This window comes from Colius striatus, chromosome 21 (genome assembly GCF_028858725.1).
Source record: "Colius striatus isolate bColStr4 chromosome 21, bColStr4.1.hap1, whole genome shotgun sequence".
NCBI lineage: Eukaryota > Metazoa > Chordata > Aves > Coliiformes > Coliidae > Colius > Colius striatus.
In genome coordinates, this window is record NC_084779.1 from 8,773,788 (window position 1) to 8,792,254 (window position 18,467).

The following is an 18,467-nucleotide window of genomic DNA, read 5'->3' on the forward strand; positions in this document are numbered from 1 at the left end:
TGTGTGCACACATAAATACCAATACAGAAAATATGCTGTGGTCAGTGTCTCAATTAAGAAGCTACTCTAATATCATTGTTTTTATTTAATAAAGTGTAGGTTATAACAAAAGAAATTCAGAACAACACTCATACATATTTTTACTTCCTCTGTCTCTTTAACTAGTATTTATTATCTTGTCCTGATGATTCGAGGTCCCAGGACCCAGGGCCACATTCAAATGTGCTTATACAGGGAGACACATAGATTTCCTTCCACTCCCAAACCATTATGTTTTCTTCTGTTTTATGATTACAGAATACTTCAAATAAAGATCACAAACTCTCAAGGAGGCTACATACCCAAGAAAAGTCAAACTTAAATAAAATCTGAAGCTCAACTATAAAAAAATGCAACTACAGTATGTTCAAGAAATCATATTTGAAGTATCTTCATTGTGTTAATTAAAAAAGGAGGTTGAATTTTTTAAATTAAGTTGCAGTACTAGCTCTAAACACAGATCTTTTTCTGTTTATCTGCCTGAAGCATCCTCTACCATGATGCTCTGAGCTTCTCTAAACAAATCAGTAGTTTCTTGTAAGTCTTGTTTATATACCTCATACACTGTTCCAACAGCAGAACACGATATTCCACAGCCTTGACACTTGTCTAGAATCCAGGTTCCATTGTAATTATCCTTGTTCCTAAAGCAGTGAAAAACACAAAATTCTTAAAGGAAAACAGACTTGGTGACCTGATAGAACTACTTTTCTGTCCAGTATTAACCCAATTTATTTAAATAATACACTGAATTCCACGTGGTCTCTCTCTATTTTCTGTCACTTACAGATTGTTGACTGAAGACAACTGAAATTACACAAAACAGTTAAAAATTTGAGTACTGACAACGTTTATGTGAAAATTAACACATTACATTGTAACGAGAACCCAGGCTTTCAAAAATTTAAAGACACAAGCACTACAGACAGACTACACACAAACAGCCAGAAGCTAAAGACTTAGCAACTATGCTACTTTTGAGTAAAACAAGAATGCCAGAACAGAAAATAAAACAAGCCTGTAAGAGGAAAAGTATTTACATTGGCCTAAATACAGGGGCGTGGGCTTTGCGTTTCTTCACCTTCACGAGAACTGCCGTTGTGGTCGCAGGAGGCCGGCCCTCACTGTCAGCAGGCGAGGGGCCTGGCTGAGGCAGCACGGACTGACCCAGGGAAAGGTTTTTACCACACACATGCAAAGGCGAAGTGGAGTGTGACGGGAAGGTGGCCGGGGCCCAGTCCCACCAGCCCACACCCGAGCGCCCTCAGCCTCCCTCAGCAACGGGCGCCCCTCAGCGAACAGGGGCCCTCGGCCTCCCGCCCTCAGCGACGGGCACCCCCAGTGAACGGGGACCCTCACCCTCCCGCCCTCAGCGACCGGGGGCCCTCACTCTCTCCAAGCGAGCAACAAGAGACGCTTCTCCTGCCCGTGTCAGAAAGGTAGCTGTTTTCGCTTCCCGACTCCCCGGGCTGCCCTCAGCCCCTTCCCCCTCCGGCGCGACAGCAACATCCCCTTCCCCCGCTCCGAGGCCAATAAGCGCGGCAGTACCGAGCTTTATCCCGCCCACCCCATTACCCCGGAAAAGGAAAGTCATTGTTCCCGCCAGTGACGTTGTCAGGGCTTTGGGGTGGGGGGGGGAACGGAAGGAAGAACCCGGCTTGGGCGTCTGTGAGTAGCTGGTGCCCCGCGTCGGCGCCTGGGGCCCGGCTGGAGCTGAGGGCGGGAGCGGAGGGGGGAGTTCGCGGCTCCGGGCTGGCGGGGTTGGAGGCCGCTCGGCGGGCGGAGGCGGTGACAGTCCCCGGGCGGGACTGTGTCTGAAGCGAGCGGCCCCTTCGGGAGCGCGAGAGCTTGTTCTGGCTCGGGGACCACTGATGCATCCGCGGCCTAGGCCCTGGTGCGGGCCGCGCCGCTGGCTGTTGCCTCCCGGCTAATACTGACGGCGGGGCTGCTGCTGGGCACGCCGGGACGGCCTCCCGAGGCCTGCCCGAGGGCTCCTCTTCCCTTTCGCCCAGGTGGTGTCTGTCCTAGTGCTGTTCCCGGGCCTCCCTTACCTCAGCGAGCCCTGCTCTTCCCTCGAGGGCCTCTCGTTCAGGTCTCTATGAAAAGTGATAACCGCCCGGCGCTTTGTTTTTTTACCAAAGTATCTTGTGTTGCTTTGGCCCCACAGCGTTTGGTCTTAGCGGCCACGGTACGTGCAGCCCCGTTTTCCGGGTAAATGCGAGGAGCGCAAGTGCCATGCAGCTGCTGCTGTTCAGTCCTGAGCTTACGACCCACCAGGCTACTGTTATAATGTGTAAAATTAAACAACATCTCTTTTTTTTTAGAGGAAAAAAACCCAAGACTCAGTTTGCACAACCAGTGGGTTATTTTCCAGTTTGCCCTGTTATTAATAAATCGCTTCAGTATGTTGCTCATCAAAGACGTCTCCTCTATGAGATAAGGAAGCGTCATGAGCAGTGTTGTGGTTTCGCTAGTTGTGTGCTGCATTTATATTTTAAGAAAAATCTATATCATGAAGGGAGAGTTGTCTCTGTATGGGGATGTGAGGCATAAAGTAAGCATCTTTAGTGCCCCAAGTCCTGTAACTTTCAAGAACTCGGGGGTGCAGTAGTATTTGTAGTGATATTACCATAACAATTGCGGTAAAAGTGTAAGTGGTGAAGGTTAGGCATCCACCTGCTTGGTGCCTTTCAGGAGAGAAAAACGTTTTAAGGAGGTTTAATTTTAGTAGCAGTCTGTATTCTGAGAGTAGCAAACAATACAACTGTATTACTTTCTGAATATTGGTTTTTATGAGGTGGCTGATGGGTTATAATAACTCACTACTTTGAACAGTAAAGTCAAATGTTACGTTATTAAAGAGGAATTGTTACTGTTTAGATTTGATTATTCCCTTAAAGCAATGATATCTAGATACTGTTACTAACTGTAGTCTACCTTCAAATGAGAATATGAACTTTCATGGTTTTGATGGTTAGAGAATTGCTATCTGATCAATAGGTTATTTTTCTCTTAGTGCTTTATACTTCAGGTCATTTTAAAAATAACCCCACAAAATTATACTTAGGTAATCCTGGTGAGTAACTTCTGCAGTGCAGTGAAAGAATAATAATAATACCCTTTTGCCTGTAATGAAAAAGTCTGTATAGTAAAAGTTTCTCTATGTTTTTGAAGTTTTTTTAGCTACAACTTGAATTCAAGTGGAATAGCAGCTCCTGAAGCCTCAGAATGAATCCATTTATTTTTTTGAAGTGAACAAGACTCCTGTTTTCTACTTATTATGCCATAGGATGGAATTTTCTGATGCTTACAAAAAAAAAAAAAGCACAACTTTAGGGTTCTGTGCCTCCCCAGATTGCCCTTGGTCTCAAATTATTTTTTGCAGCAGTCATGGTATTGCACCATCTAAGATAATTTACATTTTTATGATTTTGTAATGCTTCATGTATCTTTACTAACATCTGAGCCTCTTGAGCTCATCATATAGGGCTGAAAGTACTCCCACTATCCCAGAGTGAATATAGTCCCACCCACAGATGAGGACTCCAGGAAGTAATGTCAGGGATTGCTTTTGGTGATGTGGCAAAAATGTTTCTGTTTAGAATCTGTTTTATTTTGTTTGGTTTATATCTTGAAGTGAACTGTAACACTGGTTGAGCTTAACTAAAAAGATAAAGATCTTAAATTGGTAGCAAAAGCATGTACTAAAAAATAATTCCCTTGGTTCATGGATTTTTTTTCCTCGTTATTCAGAATCTTGGCCCTTTTACTGTACAGTTTTGCTCATGCATCAAACTTTTCTGTGACTGCTGAGCTCTTCAAGAGAGAAACTCATTGAATAATTCTAGCCATGGACAATATTTTGGTTTAGGTACTTATGGTATTGTCTGTAACTGCTAGTGTACAGCATCCTGAACTTGAAGTTCTTCACTTCCTCGTCATTGAGTATGCAAACATCCTAAGCAGCTTTAAAAAAACAAAGGTTTTGTTCTTTGCCTTTAGAAACCGAGGTGGCAGTAGAGTGGTGCTGCAGTTCATATCTCAGTGCTTAGATGTTACGATTCAGCTCCTACCTTATGAAGGGGAAGATGTCTAACATGGCTCATTCCTGTGTTTCTGTATGGACATGTTTTTTACATCCCTAAAATGGACTGGATCCTGTCTGGCCTTTGTAGAATACCTTGTTCTTTGCCTTCTTTTGGAAATCAATTTCCTTTGGAATAAATGTCCTCACTTTAAGATGACTTCATTAAAAAATAACCTGTTTCAAACAGGGCAATCCAAAAGACTACCAAGTGTAAATGCTGGTTCAGATATCTACTGTAAAGCTTCACTGAGCTTAGGTTTTGGCTTTAAATGTTACCTATGTGTCTTGCTTTGTTTCCACAGCAACCATGTCAGAAGGGGACAGTATTGGTGAGTCTGTACATGGAAAGCCTTCTGTGGTCTATAGATTTTTCTCAAGACTTGGACAGGTTGGTTTTCTGTAGATTTTCTTTGACTCCTTTAGAAGCAGGTCTTAATGCAGCTTCTTAAACTTATTACTTTTTGAATGGGTTGCTAAAATCCTAAAATCTGTACCAAAAAATTATTTTGAAGCCATTTAAAAGTAGATCACAAATGGACACATATGTGACATTGCACAGTGAAAATATATGTTGTTATTGTCAAAAATGAGGAGTGTCTTCAGATTTAATGCTGGATTCATCTTAAGGAAAGTAAACTTGCATAACATATAGACAATTTGAATTGCTTTAAGATGCTTCAAGCATTAGGAATTTTTTTCCTTGATAAAAGTGTAGAACTTTTTAAAGGCTTTTGTTTGTTCAATTCACATTATTTGTAATAACAAATACAAATGTTTCACATTAATCTCCAAAATGCTCTTCACTATTTCTAATGCTGCTCTGTACTAAAAGTTATTCATTGTGCATCATGTATTTTACAGATGTACACTTTTTATTTCTTCCTAGATCTACCAATCCTGGTTAGACAAATCTACTCCATATACTGCAGTGCGATGGATTGTAACTTTGGGTCTGAGTTTTATCTACATGATTAGAGTTTATATACTGCAGGTAAAAAAAATTGACTTACTGCTAAAGTAGTTTTAGACATTATTGTTCTGTTTTTTGTGTTAAGAGTGTTTTTGAAGTATAGTATTACTTTGGCATTACATAAGATAATATGCAACACACAGAGAAGGTAAATTAGTCTGAAGAAAGTACACATCTTGTTGGTGTTAAACTTACTGCTCCAGAATAGAGAATGTGGAAATGCTTCAGGATATGCATCTGATGGCAAAAAAAAAATGGAGATACTGCATTAGTTCTGGTGAAATTACATCATAAACCTTTGAAAACTCTGGTGCAATTAAATTGATACTTCTATATTAAAGTTGTGTAACACCTTCTTCAGGAGCCAGTGGTTACCTTGTCAATCAAACCATAAAGAATTGCTTAACATTTTTATCACTGCAGACCATTTCTTCACTACTTAGATGCCTCTATTTCATGCCAATCTGCAATCCAGTTAAAAACTTATTTTCCCAAAACCTGAAGGTCACACAGTGAATGTGAAAACTGTGCAGGTGGTATTAATGGGAACATTGAAGAGACTGAAGCCTGTAATGACAATTAAAGAGTGATGGTTTTATGCCATTTACTACCTTTATGCTGCTTCTATGATGTCTACATCTTGAACATAGAGCCTGGGTGCCTGAGAAAAAGCTTTCCCGTTAAATCCATCAATATGTGAGGGATTTGCACTACTCTCATGTTCTAAGGCTTGTGATTAATATATTAGGTTTACAGTGGTATACCTTAGAGAGCACGTAGCTTAAAAGGGCTAATAGGTTTTTCATTTAATCTTGCTTATTTGTGTTGCACTAAGTTTAGTTAGTATTTAAGTAGCTTTAAATGAAAACTGTTATGTGTGTTAGCTGTCAGTACACAAATAAAAGAAATAGATTCATAAAGGGAATTTCATCCTTTCATAGTCAGAATCCTTATTTTATACAGTGAGAATTCTAAGTATTTTTAACAAGCCTAGAAGACTTTTTGTGTTAATGTGAGAATGTTGAAAAGCTCTTCTCAAAAAAAACCAGGGTGCTTAATCTTGATGAAAAATCAGTATCTGAAAATGGTTGTCAGGAGGACATTAATCTCGGCTCTTTTTTTCGTCCCTGCTTCAGGGTTGGTACATTGTGACATACGCCTTGGGAATCTACCATCTAAATCTCTTCATAGCTTTCTTGTCGCCAAAGGTAGACCCATCTTTAATGGAAGACTCAGGTATGGTGAACAGTTCATTTGTGATAATTTTGAACTTAGCTTCCAGCTCCTTTTGTCAGATACAGCAAAGATGTGCAATGTTAGTGTGACGTTTTATTTTTAGACTTGCAAGTCGTCTGTACAACTTGACGTTGGGAGTTACTGTAAAATTTGTCTTTTTTGTTTTGGGGACTTGAACATATTCTGTATTTTAGTAGTTTTCTGTGTTTTGCAAGATTTATGTAACTGAAGTTCTTGTCATAGTAAATCAAGTGACCTGGCAATCATTTCTGTTACCTTTTGGGAAATCAATGTTAAGTTACATTAGAACAAACAACTGTAACTGGAGTCTATGTGTAACAGTTTTTCTTGTTTGTTTGTTTATGTTTGTTTGTGTTTTTTTTAAAGATTAAAAGTTTTTTAAAAATTCCAAAGTCCAAACAGTGTGGAAAATGAGTGTGAGGGTTTGTGGTTTGGGTGTTTTCTGGTTTTTTTCAGATGATGGTCCTTCCTTACCTACAAGGCAAAACGAAGAATTTCGGCCTTTCATTAGGAGGCTCCCAGAATTTAAATTCTGGTGAGTGGATCCATCTGCCTATGCTCTGTTTTTCAAAAATACAAATATCTGCATGAAATTAGTTGTAGCTGAGGTTGAAGGATTAATTGTTAATATTATTTTTAAGGCACTCTGCCACTAAAGGAATCCTGGTTGCTATGGCATGTACATTCTTCGAGGCTTTCAACGTTCCTGTATTTTGGCCGATCCTTGTGATGTACTTCATTATGCTATTTTGTATCACTATGAAGAGGCAAATCAAGGTAACTTGGCAGGAATAGATAGTGGCATTTGTGGTGTCAGAATTTACAGTATTGTTCCAAACTGTCCATCCAGTTGAGCAATTAAGACCTATTAAGTGTATCGCACACACTTCTTTTTACCAGAGGAACTTGAACAACCATATTTGCAACTTTGAGCAAATATTGACAATGTGAAACAAAAATACTCTGTAAAAACTGTCTTCATACAATACATTACAAAATTTTATGTTTGCATTTTCAAAAGTTTCTATCTCAGAATTCAATATCTCTTTTTTAATGCCAGATGAGTCTTATCATTTCTCACCCACTTCCTTTATTCAGTTAACTGACTATTTTTATTGAGGGATGAGAAGGAGAACATAGGCAAGTCATTCAGACCATTTATAACAAATTACTTATGGCTTGTTGGCATTTTTTTTAATTCTTTTTTTTTTCCCCCCAGACATTCAGAATTTTGGATAGGTAGTTATTCTAAGTTGTGAATTACAGATTTAAGATAATTAGCTATTAGCTATTTCGTTACCTTTACAATACTGAAGAACTGTCTCTCTAGAGAACTTTGTAGTTTACAATGTGGATTATAAGACATTTATGTAAATATTGTATAAGTTTTTTTGCCTCAGAATTGTATCTTTTCTCTTTACAGCACATGATAAAGTACAGATATATACCCTTCACACATGGCAAGAGGAAATACAAAGGGAAGGAAGATGTGGGAAAGACCTTTGCTAGCTAGAAGATGCAATCAATCTGTTGACCAATTCTGCTTCTAACTAAAGGAACGATTTTGAGCCATTGTAACAATGCCTTTTTTCTTCATAAAAAATGATTAATAGAGTGGTGACAAAGCAGTTGAATTTTCATTTTAAGAAGATCTTGCTATTTGTATCTGAAATATCAGTTTCTTGAAGAAACTGGCATTCTAACCAAATTGCATTGAGTTGTTTACCTTTTGTAAGAAGTTGGAGAAACTTTAAATAATCCCATGAATTTGGGATAATGTATTTCTTTCAAGATCTGTTGCACTGGAGAGATTAATGGCTTAGAGTTGGATATTTTTACATAGTTCTCCTGCTCAATATCACCCTTAAGTGCTGTGCACATATGTGGAGGAAAAATGTAAGGTGGCACACATGATGCTGTTTTCTGCTTCATGGCCATGTGCTATTTTCATAGAAAAAATCAGTAGACATAAATAGATGCAGAACTTAAGCCAGTTTCCTAAATGCATGGTGTTACTGAGTTATAGCCAAATGAATGTACATGGGAATAAGAAAGCTACTACATTACGGGGTATGCAGTAGGGAAAAAAATACTCATATAGCTTCTTAAGTAACTCATTTGTGTTGGGTTTTAATGCCAGTTTCACTATTACATCTAGCAGATGCTAAAATTGGGCTTTTCATGATGACTCAAAACTTTGTTCAAACTCTATCACAGTTTCCTTTGAGGACCTGAAATGATAAAAAAAATATATTTTAACTGTTATTAGTTGATGTTTTTTTCATACTGAATGGTTTTTTTGATTAATTTAAGCTGACTTCATACAGCCCCTTCAGAATATGCCCAAACTGGCCATAGCAGACAAACAGTGTGGGTTTGAGCACAGCCTTTCATTTTCTATGGGGAAAGAAAAAAAAATCGGAGGTAAATGACCTGCATGTAAACTTTTTCATGTGATACAACTGCAGTTTTATTAAGTGACTTTTTAATTCCAAAATTTATTAAAAGACAGTGTCCCCCTTTACTTGTTCTCTATCTTTATATGCATCTATTGATCTAACAATATTTATGGTTGCTTTTCAATAATGGTCACCCTCAATCTTCTTTTTATGCAATACCTTTTTCAACTCTCCCGGGAGTATTCACTTGCAGAAAGTAGGAACGGATTGGCTCTTTGAAGATTCTGAATGGAGAATAGTCTCAACTTCAACAGACATCTAATTGGAAAATGTAGGTGCCCTTTCATCCAGTTTTGTGAAATGAAGTCATTATGGAGCTCTGGAATTCAGCCTTCAGTAACCCTGAGAAAATGACAGGTAGTTTTAGTTCATATTGAGCTGTTGGTTTTTTGTATGTTTGCGTGTGTTTGTTTCATTAGCAGTGTGGAAACTAGTAACGTCAAAACTGAAAACTGTAGAAACCTAGTATCCAGAAAAGGCCTTATGAAAGCACCAGTCATGGATGCTTGCCATTCGTTGCCTAAAAATTTGAAAGCCCTGACATGGAGAAGCTGCCTTCAGGTTTGATGGAGTTTCTGAATAATATGGGCAAGTTAGAAAAATATTATGCCTACTGTGTTTATTAATGTTAAAATTAGCAACTGGGATGACTCCTACTAAACAACAGTGTTAGCAACATCCGTTGCAAATTGGACATTTTTACCTCCACTTGATTTCAGACTTTAGTGGCAGCTTGAGATGAATGCCTTCTGAGGTAGACATAGATGCTCTACATTGAATGGGATTGTAGTTTCCATGTATGGATTGAAGATGATGTTGAGACAGTGGTATAGTTCCCTAGCTGAGTCTCAGCATGCAACAGTCATACAAGTTTGATGGCGTTTTGTTAAACTCTGTTTATCACTTACAAGTGCTAAAAATAAATTACCCTTACAGAATGCATGAAAAATGTGGCTTGCCAACTTCACAGATACTTCCCTGTCATCAGTTGCTTCCTGTTTATTTTTATGTGCAACTCTGTTTTTCCTATTTTCTTAGTAGGAAAACAGAGATGAGATAGTGATTTCCTTAGTAGTCTTGTTTTGATTCATGATGTGGACCATTTTTCTTCCACTGTTGCCTTGACAGTTTTAAGTAGATGGGGGATGCCTGAAAGCTTTCTGGTGTATGAAAAGGATGGTATTGCAGCTCTGAAAATCCCTTGCACAGTAACAATGAAATGTTTGCATACTTAGAGCAACTACTTTTTAGTTCCATTTTTAGATATGATGAAAAGTTAAACTAACTTGGTTGGGGAGTTTATGATAACACTTGGAGATTAACTAGCTAACCAGGATCTCTGCACTACAAATAACCATCTTAAAAGAAGTGATCTTACTGTAGCACACTCCCTTGCCATCCTGAGTCTATCTATATTCAGTGCCATTTGTAAAAGGTTTCTTGAAACTGTAACTCAATATCTACAGTGTGAACATCTGGCTATTTCTCCTCATCTGTATTTAAAGAATACAAATTCATTTTGGACATTTTCTGTCATGCAAGAATAACAAGATACTTCCCCTTCTGCTCCAAGTACTGTATAGCTGAACTAATAATAACTTCAGGGAGTAAACCTGGATGAGGTGATGCTGCTGAACCCCTCCTTTAAAATACTGGCTTGGCTGAAATAAGCCCTTTTTGACATAAAGAGCTGGCTTGTGCCTGAAATCAGCTTCTTCCCTATCCATGCTAAGACTGCAGAAAACACAGAGAAAAAACCTGAAGTGTTAGAAAACAAACATTTTATGTCAAGCTTAGTTTCTGTTAGTATACATACTAGGGCTTTTTAAAACACCACTTGTTTACATTGCTCTAGTCTAAGTGTCTGGAATACTTGATGAAAAGTCGTGATATCTGATAGTTTGAAAGCTGAATGTTAATTGATCAGCATGCAAAGTAGTCTGCATTACTATGGGTTTGTGTTTGTTGCTTCTGTTGATCTAAGGGAAATTCAGTTTGTCAAATTAAGGAAATCTGCTTTATTGTTAACCTTGTTATGAAAACAGAATGGTATGTGACATATAATTATTGTCAGAAGTTGTGCTGCAGTTAAAACAAGGATTTGTGTATAGCTTTGGTCCTTCTTCCCTGAAGTCTACAGCACGGGCTCCTATGTTACAGGAGAAAGGCAGTCTTAGAAATAGTAGAATCTTTACTAATACCTTAAGCATGTTGTGAAAGGTTGGAAGACTTGTTACTTCTATTTAGAGAATGAGAATCTGATTAAAACTTTTCATTGCCCAAAGTGAACAAAATCATTACATTTGTGTTAAGCGCTCTGTAGAAAGACATGGTTTGAAATATGGTCGAGAACCATGTTAGAAACAGGAGGGCAGAGGCAGAAATAGATTTATTCTGTAAAACAGGAATGAAGTGCCACCTTGCACTGGCAGTTACCAGTTTTATAATGAAGTCTTTCTTAGACTAACTCAAGCTCTATGACAACTTTATGAAGGGTATGAGAGCTGAGGCCCTTGTCGTGAAACAAAATCGCTTTTCTCTTCACAGTTGATAGTGACGTAGGTAGATCAGTTTCTGAGGATGAAACTTCTCTCTGCACAGTGGACATTCTGTCTAGAAAAGTAAAAGAAATAAGACATAGTTAAGTGTTTAAAAGTTTAAAACTGTTCAGATACTTATAGAAAATAATCAGCATCCATAATCCATTAAAATACTGCCAACTTTAAGTCCAGTAAGTTTAAAATACCATGCAGAAAAACTAGTTCAACTTGGTTGTAATTTACTCCTTTTTACTGGAAATCAAGTGAAGAAGGTTTCAGAATATAATTGCTTTTGTTGTTTCTTTGCAGAAAGAAATTATAGAAGTATAGCCTAGGTCTGTAGATAAAGGAATTATCTCCATCTCTGACTTTCACAGAAGTCTGATTGCATTTCAGGGGTTGGGACAGGAAACTGCTCACCTTATTTAACTCATCTATGTAATTCACAGTCATTCTATTCTAATAAAATACACGGGTCCTGGTAGACTCTTGTGTGGGAATTTGGGGTGCCTTAGTGAGAGAAAGGGTATTATTTCAACACTCAGGCTGACAGGCATTTTCAAGTAGAGATTTGGCCGTGTTTACCCCATCCAGCCTCCCTCTGTCCTGTACTTACTCTGGTGTTACACCACTCCGTGATGCATTCCCAGCAGAAGAGGTGGCCACAGGGTGTGGCTGTTGTATGTCTCCGTTCTTCCAAACATAAAGTGCAGTGGGAGTGGCGCCCAGGGGTTTTTTCCTTGGTCATGTTTCTAATTAACATAGTTATGGATTACTTAATTTTATTTAGCCTGCCTGTAAGAAATATTTAATAACACAATCCTAACCCCCTCTTCAACTATTAACCCTTTTTGTGAAGATGTCAAAACCATGAAAGCAAAGTGTGAAATCTAAGAGATACTTAGAACACCGAGGAATGCAACTGTTACATTACATCAGGTTCTAACTTAAGTGTCACTCCAGTGTTCTCCCTGTTCATGAAAGCTATTACATTTCCCACCATCGCTTCCACCTCTCCCAGTAAGTAAAAACCATCGTACTTGGGATGAGCCAGGTTGCGGTGTAGTTTCCATTCCTGTCTTGCTCTCTGCCTCTGTTTGAAGCTGTACATCTGAACACCAATTGTTAGAAGAAGATGGAAGAGGGAAATTATTCCAAGAAACTTGTAACTTGATCGAATACTCCGATCTTCTCCTTGCAGTCCTCCAAAATGCAGCTACACAATTACAGAAAGAAATGTTTTGTTACTGCAGTTTTATGAAACTGTCCCATCCCCACAGTGATAAACTCTTTGATTTGGGATTCTTATCAACCTGCTGTCTCTCAAGAGGTCTAATGCATCCTGGATGCATCACTTAACAGCTGTGCAAGGATCAGTTGTCCATTCATCAGAACTGCTTTCATCAGTTTGGTTTGGTCTCGTAGCTCGGAGCAAATAGCCAGACACCCCTTTCCCACATGGATGTTGGGAATTGTTGAGACTTGTGTCTATACACATTTCTGTGCCAGTGGCTGATAGTTTTGGGAAAGATGCTTACTGAAAATGCCATCTGAAACTAAGCTCTTCATACAGAAAAATGCTATCTAAACATGCACTGATTTCTGTTCAGAACTATTAAATATTTCCCGTGGATGCAAGCCACTTTGCACTTTTCTGTATTTGTAGCAGACAGACAGGACTAGAGACTGTTCTAAAGTTATACAGGGTATTAACTTCTGACATTCACATTTATTAGCTGTAACCTTTCTACTGCAGGAGCTCATAACTCCTTCACGTAGTTTTAAAAATTGCCCTCTCAGCCCATATTCTCTGCCCATATAATCAGCTGCAGCCAAATTCTATATCCCTTTTACACTCAAGGGATCCCAAAAGAGGCCAAAATGCTGCATCTTCAAACAAGAAACACATTCACTTACATATCTGATTCCGGTGATTCTTTTAGACAGGTGATAAAAAGTGCCGCTTATGTAGAACACTGCCAGGTGCAGCCGATGAAGCAAAGGCACACAGTGTTTAAGAACATACACAACTTGTAAGACTCTCTTCTTCTGCTGCTCTGTAAGCTCCCCAACTTGTTTCTGTATCCAGCTTCGTATTAAGGTCCTGCTGGGCAAGCCAAGTGCTGGGCTTCTCTGCAAGGCTCTGGACTCATCAGCTTCTATCTGCAGCTCGTGTTCCAGATGCAGTAATCCCTTTTCTAAGCAATAGGGTACTACAGTATGAAGGGAAACGAAGATGGCCCGGCGGAGAAAAGAAGGTACCCTTTTCTTGGTTGAGTCAACTTGAACAATGTTAACATACTCTTCACCCAGAGTCTGATAACCTAAGTAACATGGGCAACAGAAAACATTCAGGGTGAGATGGCTGTTGCAGCGTCATTCTCTGCATGGGTGAGCAGTGCTGACAGACTGCTCGTGTCAGAACACATCAGGGTTTGCAGTTTCAGAATAGTTGAAATTTTCTGTGTTCAGTGAGGTGAGCAGCACCTGCAGCAGCACCTCCAGCATCAGTATGGTTTTAGGCTTAAAGAGGGATACTTTTTCAGTGTCATGCATCCCTTTTAACTACTGCTTTTAAAAGAACATCTGGTTGGTAAACTGTTGCGTTTGAGCTCAAACGTCTCGTGATTTAGGGGGTTTGTATTTAATTAAAGGTATTTATAGAAAAGCAAATGAACTCCTGCTCACATTGAAGAAAATGTAACGGTCAAGCAATCCCGTTCCAGTTGGTCACTCACAAACAGCAGCTGCCCAGGACAGACACCTCGTTTTTAGGAAACATGTAAAGTAGGAAGTTACGGGGCGCATTACCTGACAGAGTGGTGAGGACGAAGTAGGCTACATCAGAAAGCAATTCTATTTCCTTCCTCCATTCCAGCCACTTCTTGGCACCTAGGGACAGGGATCGTTGCAGTTACTTGACGTAAAGTACATACTCATCCTTCTCCCAGGCACTCCAGCACTAGATCGGCACCTCGCCCGCGCCATGGCTCAGCCAACCTCCATCGCCCGACCCGGGGGCTGTGAAGGAGCGCAGGAGAGGGGTCATATCGCGGCGGCACAGCCCCTCAGCAGGGTTCGGGCCGAGAGAAGTGTCCCCCTCACGCAGGCCTTACCTGCCAGCCCGTGCAGCGCGGCGCCGGCCCCGCTCCGCAGCCCGCTCCGGTACAGCTCGTCCTTCTGCCCGCAGCGCACGAGCCGCGCCGGCCCGGCGGGCACCGCCATGGCTGGCGGAGGAAGACGCCACTCGCAGCGGGCGGTGCGGCGGCCGCGCTGCGCAGGCGCAGCCGTGGGGCGTCGTGACGGGCCTCCCGCGGCTGAGGCGCCGCCCGTAAGAGGGCGGGAGCCGCTTCTCGTCGCCCCGCAGCGCTTCGTGGTTGGCTGCTTCCCCTTGGCTGCCGTGCCGCCGCGCTCCAGGGAGGGGGCCCCGGGTGCCGTGGAGTGGGTGTCCGGCAGCCCCGCTGGCCCCTGGGCTCGGCGCCGCCCTCAGTAAGCGGCAGCTCCGCAGCCCCTCAGCGCGCTCCGTGGGGCGGCCGCAGAGCACGCTGTGGCGGGCCCGGGGCCTACGGCCCTGAGGGGCGGCAGTGGGGTGGGAAGAGGTGGCGGCTCTGGCTGAGGTAAATTGTGTGGGCCAGGTGAAGGCCGGAGTCCTGGTACTGTTGGCGAAGCCCTGTCTGGAAGGTGCGTCTTCGTGTGGGCTGAAGGCATCCAGCCTTTTGGGCACAGTGCGGCTGGTTTCCCTTTGTGGTTGATTCACTGGTAAAAGGTGGGATTCTGAGAGACAAAGACGAGTGGCCGTAACTTAAGACCTCAGTCGGCAGTGTTTCTGATCAGTTGCTCTTGATATTGTGTCTGACTGCTAGCTTGTTTAGGGCATGGACTTTTGTCTAGTGCCTCTTGTCATGAGGCTTAATGGCCCCTTGCTGTAGATAGCCAGACTCCCATTACCTGCTGTGGCCTGTTGCAGGTGTGACTAGCCTCTAAAAAGAAATAATTCTTCTTGTATGCACCCCTCAAACAGTGACCCTTTTATGCATCTTGATGATATGCATTATTTTTTGTCAAAACTGAATTCTCTGCAGATTTTAATGTAGTTATACACTCAGTTTTGCAATATGCTTAAGTGAAGTGAAACAGTTCTATGATATGACTTATTTACTTGACAAAACTTCTCTCACTTAGATTAGACATTTTCCAGTAGAGTTTACAGACTAATATTGCAGTAACTCCCTTGAAAGTAAGGAGAAAGAGCTGGAGCTTGTACTTGGTTTTGTCTTCTCAGGGCTGAGAAGTAGAAAGAAAGGCTACCTACTGACGAATGTAAACACAAGTAAACTGGATATCTGAAGTCTTCTAGTTTTCAGTAGTCTGTTATTAGCAATGTGACTTGTGAAATCAAAGTTTTAATTTAACTGTACCAAAAGTTGTAAATCATAAAGAAATCTGTGATGAATCTTACACTTAAATAATACATTCCTGTCCCCTCCCCTTCCTTGCTCCCGGTGCAACTCAAATTTTTATTTGCTAGTGTATGGAAAAGTGTACAACATAAATGAAATTGCAGGTTGTTCAGTCTGTAGCTGTGAAATCAATGTGATTAAGGAAAAGCATTAGAATACTTTATTTAGTAAAACAGTAGGGGGAGCACCAACATAAGAAAATATCCCACGAGAAATGAGCTCGGGAATGAGGAATTTTTACATCTAGTGTGAGCTTCCCACTTAAATCTTGACATATCATGGTGATCTCATGTGTCCCAAGTTAAAGAGCTTAAAGCTGCTACTCTAAATTACAGCATTAAAAAAAAAACAAACAAAACCAAAACTAAAGCCAGTTGGCCAATCTTTGTATTGCTTTGTTCAGAACCTCAGTTCACCTCGTACTCCCATACGTTTTTTGTTTCAAGTGAGAGCTGTGATTTCCATGCTGTCTCATGTGTCCAACAGCTCAATCGTTAAGAAAAATACCAAATGTGGGAAGACTGGTTAAAATTAGAGAACTTACTTTCTCAAAAACGTTGGTTGCTATTTCATCATTGCATAGGCAGTGCAACAAGTGCATCCTGACAGGCTTAATCTGACTGTGACGGGTAGCACTTCCTTTGTCTTATGTCCTATGATTTCCTCAGTAATCAAGACTTTATTACCCTGTAAATCAGATACACCTGAGAAAATTGGAACATAAGAAATCTAGGGGCAGTTAGGAAAGTGGTGGTATTTATTTAGAGCTCCTAACTTAGGGCAGTATTGGCATAGTTGTGAACAACTGTTAGAGAAGTCAGAGTACTAGGAATAATCTCTGATTTGTGCTCAGTATGAGATACATGTTTTACTGAGTGTGCAGGGTCAACAAATGTTACCATTTTGTCAAAGTGAATAAATATGGTTTTCTTCTTTTATAGGTCAAGAAACCGAAGAAGAGCTCAAGAGAGTTTTTTTGCAAAGCTAAAATGCTGGCTACTGAGCACTTAATTATTAGATGGAAACCATTTATAAAGCTGAAGGTAAGTTTAGGCTTCTGAAGGTCACATTTTAATTATTTAAAATATTTTTATTTTAAGTAACTTTAATATTGTTGTACAAAACCATCCAACAGAATTATTGCTGGGACCAGGAAATTCTACAATTAGTATTACACCCCTCTACTACCCCCCTCCACCTTACTGCCTCAAAACAAAAGAGTATTTTGCATGGCCTGGGATTATTCTTTGTAGATCTGGGCCAAACGTGCTTCTCCCATTGATTTCATCTGGCAAAATCATAAATAAGATTTAGAATGAGAGAAGTTTGGTGTATTAAGATGAAGAAACACAGTAGCCATACCTTAAAGGACCTTATGCTCTAGTGCCTTTCAAATGCTACCTGCTAACCTGGTCAAAGTCTCTTGAATACACTGTGTCATGAAAATGATTATATAGATTATTTGCCTGCTATAATTCTTCACCAACATGATGGTTCATCTGATTAAGCTGGTTAGTTGTTCCCTTCATCACATACAGCAAGATGGACTAATGGTAGTTGTTACACAGCGATCTGCAAGAAAAATCTGTTTCTTTGTATTCTGATTGATACTGGCAACTGCAGAAAACTGCCATATTTTACTCAAGCTTTTGCAAGGCAGACTTCTGTGCACTTTATCCCTGTTGCATGCTTCTCTACTTTTCTTTATAACAGTCCTGATAAGGGAGTTGCTTTACTGTCGTTAACATAAGGAAGTCCAAATGTAAAACAAACTCAGTGCATGGTAATGATTAACTTTTACTCTCACATGTTGCTTGTCAGTGCGTTATTAAATATGGTTTTTACCTCTGCGGACCTGTTAGCATGGAAGAGGCTTGGAGTGCAGCTTTCAAACATGGCAATAAGCAGATGTTTCAGTTTCCAACCTGAAGAACAGGTTCTTCAGATGGAAAAGGGATGAAATGTCTGTTCAGGATTGTTACCGCCCTGATTCCTTTTGTCTCCTCCCACTTTGAACTTGTTACCCTGGAGCTGAACTGTTTGAATCAGGACTGTAAAAGCTGCTTTGTGATCAGTGAGCTGAGAGCCCTTAACATGTAAAATGCAGGGGTGGAGCCTTCATTCTCCGACTTTGCAGTTCCTTCCCCCCCCCCCCTTTTTTTTTGTCATGCATATGAAGGTTCCGATTCACCGTGCATAGGAGCTGGGGCAGCTTGTCTGCGCTGTCCAGACAGAAGAGACAAAGGTGCGTGAGCTCGAGGGGGGGGGTTTTGTCTGGCTTTGGTTTATTTTCGTTTTCTCCTCTTTCTATCAGGATCATCTTAGTGTACTTTTAACACTTTTGCTCACTCTTAGAAGTTGGCAACAAATTTTACAGTGTACTGCTGCAGGAATGTATATCACTTTATGACTGCAGCAGAGTTTCCTATTACTTTTGCTTTTGTCTTTTTTAAGGGAGAGAATAGGAATAGCATGATGTCTAATGCTGGGTTTATTTTGGTCATGCTTTCTCTTGTTCATGAAAAAGTCCAGGAGCCTTGAATTCTGTTAGTCCTAAATTTTTAGGTTCTCTGAGATTGTTGGTATGAAGCAAACCACATTTGTGATTTAAGTTTAGGCTTTTGTAACTGGTCAGCTGCCTTCTTCAGTGTAAGA

The 18,467-nt window shown here is 40.5% G+C and overlaps 4 protein-coding genes across 14 annotated transcripts in view; 2 read left to right on the top strand and 2 right to left on the bottom strand.

Moving 5' to 3' along the window:
- MORN1 (MORN repeat containing 1) overlaps positions 1–1,545 on the bottom strand; it is a 27,030-nt gene extending 25,485 nt beyond the window's left edge. For 4 of the 6 annotated variants that reach the window (XR_009820180.1, XR_009820179.1, XR_009820182.1 and 1 more), the window contains exons 1-2: positions 1,080–1,545; positions 596–683 (exon numbers count right to left, since the gene is read on the bottom strand). Coding sequence is in view for 1 of the 6 variants with exons in the window: in XM_062012717.1 (XP_061868701.1) it covers positions 596–683; positions 1,080–1,081 (90 nt within the window). In the remaining 5 variants the exon portion in view is untranslated. The remainder of the gene's footprint in view (positions 1–595; positions 684–1,079) is intronic. The other 2 variants (XR_009820183.1, XR_009820181.1) reach the window with 2 other exon arrangements.
- RER1 (retention in endoplasmic reticulum sorting receptor 1) lies at positions 1,192–9,750 on the top strand. Of its 4 annotated transcripts, none has more exons than XM_062012716.1 (7): positions 1,192–1,478; positions 4,429–4,514; positions 5,013–5,117; positions 6,233–6,332; positions 6,810–6,888; positions 6,995–7,130; positions 7,777–9,750. In XM_062012716.1, the coding sequence occupies exons 2-7, from the start codon at positions 4,434–4,436 to the stop codon at positions 7,864–7,866; spliced, it is 591 nt and encodes a 196-aa protein (XP_061868700.1). In that variant the 5' UTR covers positions 1,192–1,478; positions 4,429–4,433; the 3' UTR covers positions 7,867–9,750. The 4 variants fall into 4 exon arrangements, with proteins under 4 accessions (XP_061868700.1, XP_061868698.1, XP_061868696.1 ...); XM_062012714.1 differs by lacking the exon at positions 1,192–1,478 and adding an exon at positions 1,670–1,707; XM_062012712.1 differs by lacking the exon at positions 1,192–1,478 and adding an exon at positions 1,766–2,227.
- Positions 8,806–14,615, bottom strand: PEX10 (peroxisomal biogenesis factor 10). Of its 3 annotated transcripts, XR_009820178.1 has the most exons (7): positions 14,469–14,615; positions 14,164–14,244; positions 13,270–13,676; positions 12,393–12,568; positions 11,969–12,104; positions 11,249–11,425; positions 8,806–9,154 (listed from the first exon to the last, which is right to left on the bottom strand). XR_009820178.1 is itself a non-coding variant. In XM_062012711.1 (6 exons), exons 1-6 carry the CDS (start codon positions 14,575–14,577, stop codon positions 11,380–11,382), a joined length of 951 nt encoding a protein of 316 aa, XP_061868695.1. In that variant the 5' UTR covers positions 14,578–14,615; the 3' UTR covers positions 11,183–11,379. The 3 variants fall into 3 exon arrangements, 2 of the variants coding, with proteins under 2 accessions (XP_061868695.1, XP_061868694.1); XM_062012711.1 differs by lacking the exon at positions 8,806–9,154 and having other exon boundaries at positions 11,183–11,421; XM_062012710.1 differs by lacking the exon at positions 8,806–9,154 and having other exon boundaries at positions 11,183–11,425.
- An 86-nt stretch (positions 14,616–14,701) lies between these two features.
- PLCH2 (phospholipase C eta 2) overlaps positions 14,702–18,467 on the top strand; it is a 67,653-nt gene continuing 63,887 nt past the window's right edge. Inside the window, exons 1-2 of the mRNA XM_062013083.1 lie at positions 14,702–15,033; positions 16,754–16,855. The gene's annotated coding sequence lies outside the window, so the exon portion shown is untranslated. The remainder of the gene's footprint in view (positions 15,034–16,753; positions 16,856–18,467) is intronic.

What these genes read in the sequence shown, in the direction of transcription:
- RER1 (XM_062012716.1), top strand. Translation starts at nt 4,434, where the DNA reads ATGTCAGAAGGGGACAGTATTGGTGAGTCTGTACATGGAAAGCCTTCT. An exon ending in TTTTCTCAAGACTTGGACAG is followed by an intron (nt 4,515 to 5,012) that starts GTTGGTTTTCTG and finishes ATTTCTTCCTAG; the next exon opens with ATCTACCAATCCTGGTTAGA. An exon ending in CTCCCAGAATTTAAATTCTG is followed by an intron (nt 6,889 to 6,994) that starts GTGAGTGGATCC and finishes ATTATTTTTAAG; the next exon opens with GCACTCTGCCACTAAAGGAA.
- PEX10 (XM_062012710.1), bottom strand. Translation starts at nt 14,577, where the DNA reads ATGGCGGTGCCCGCCGGGCCGGCGCGGCTCGTGCGCTGCGGGCAGAAG. An exon ending in CGCGCTGCACGGGCTGGCAG is followed by an intron (nt 14,245 to 14,468) that starts GTAAGGCCTGCG and finishes CCCTGTCCCTAG; the next exon opens with GTGCCAAGAAGTGGCTGGAA. An exon ending in CGGAGTGGTGTAACACCAGA is followed by an intron (nt 11,426 to 11,968) that starts GTAAGTACAGGA and finishes TTACTTTTCTAG; the next exon opens with ACAGAATGTCCACTGTGCAG.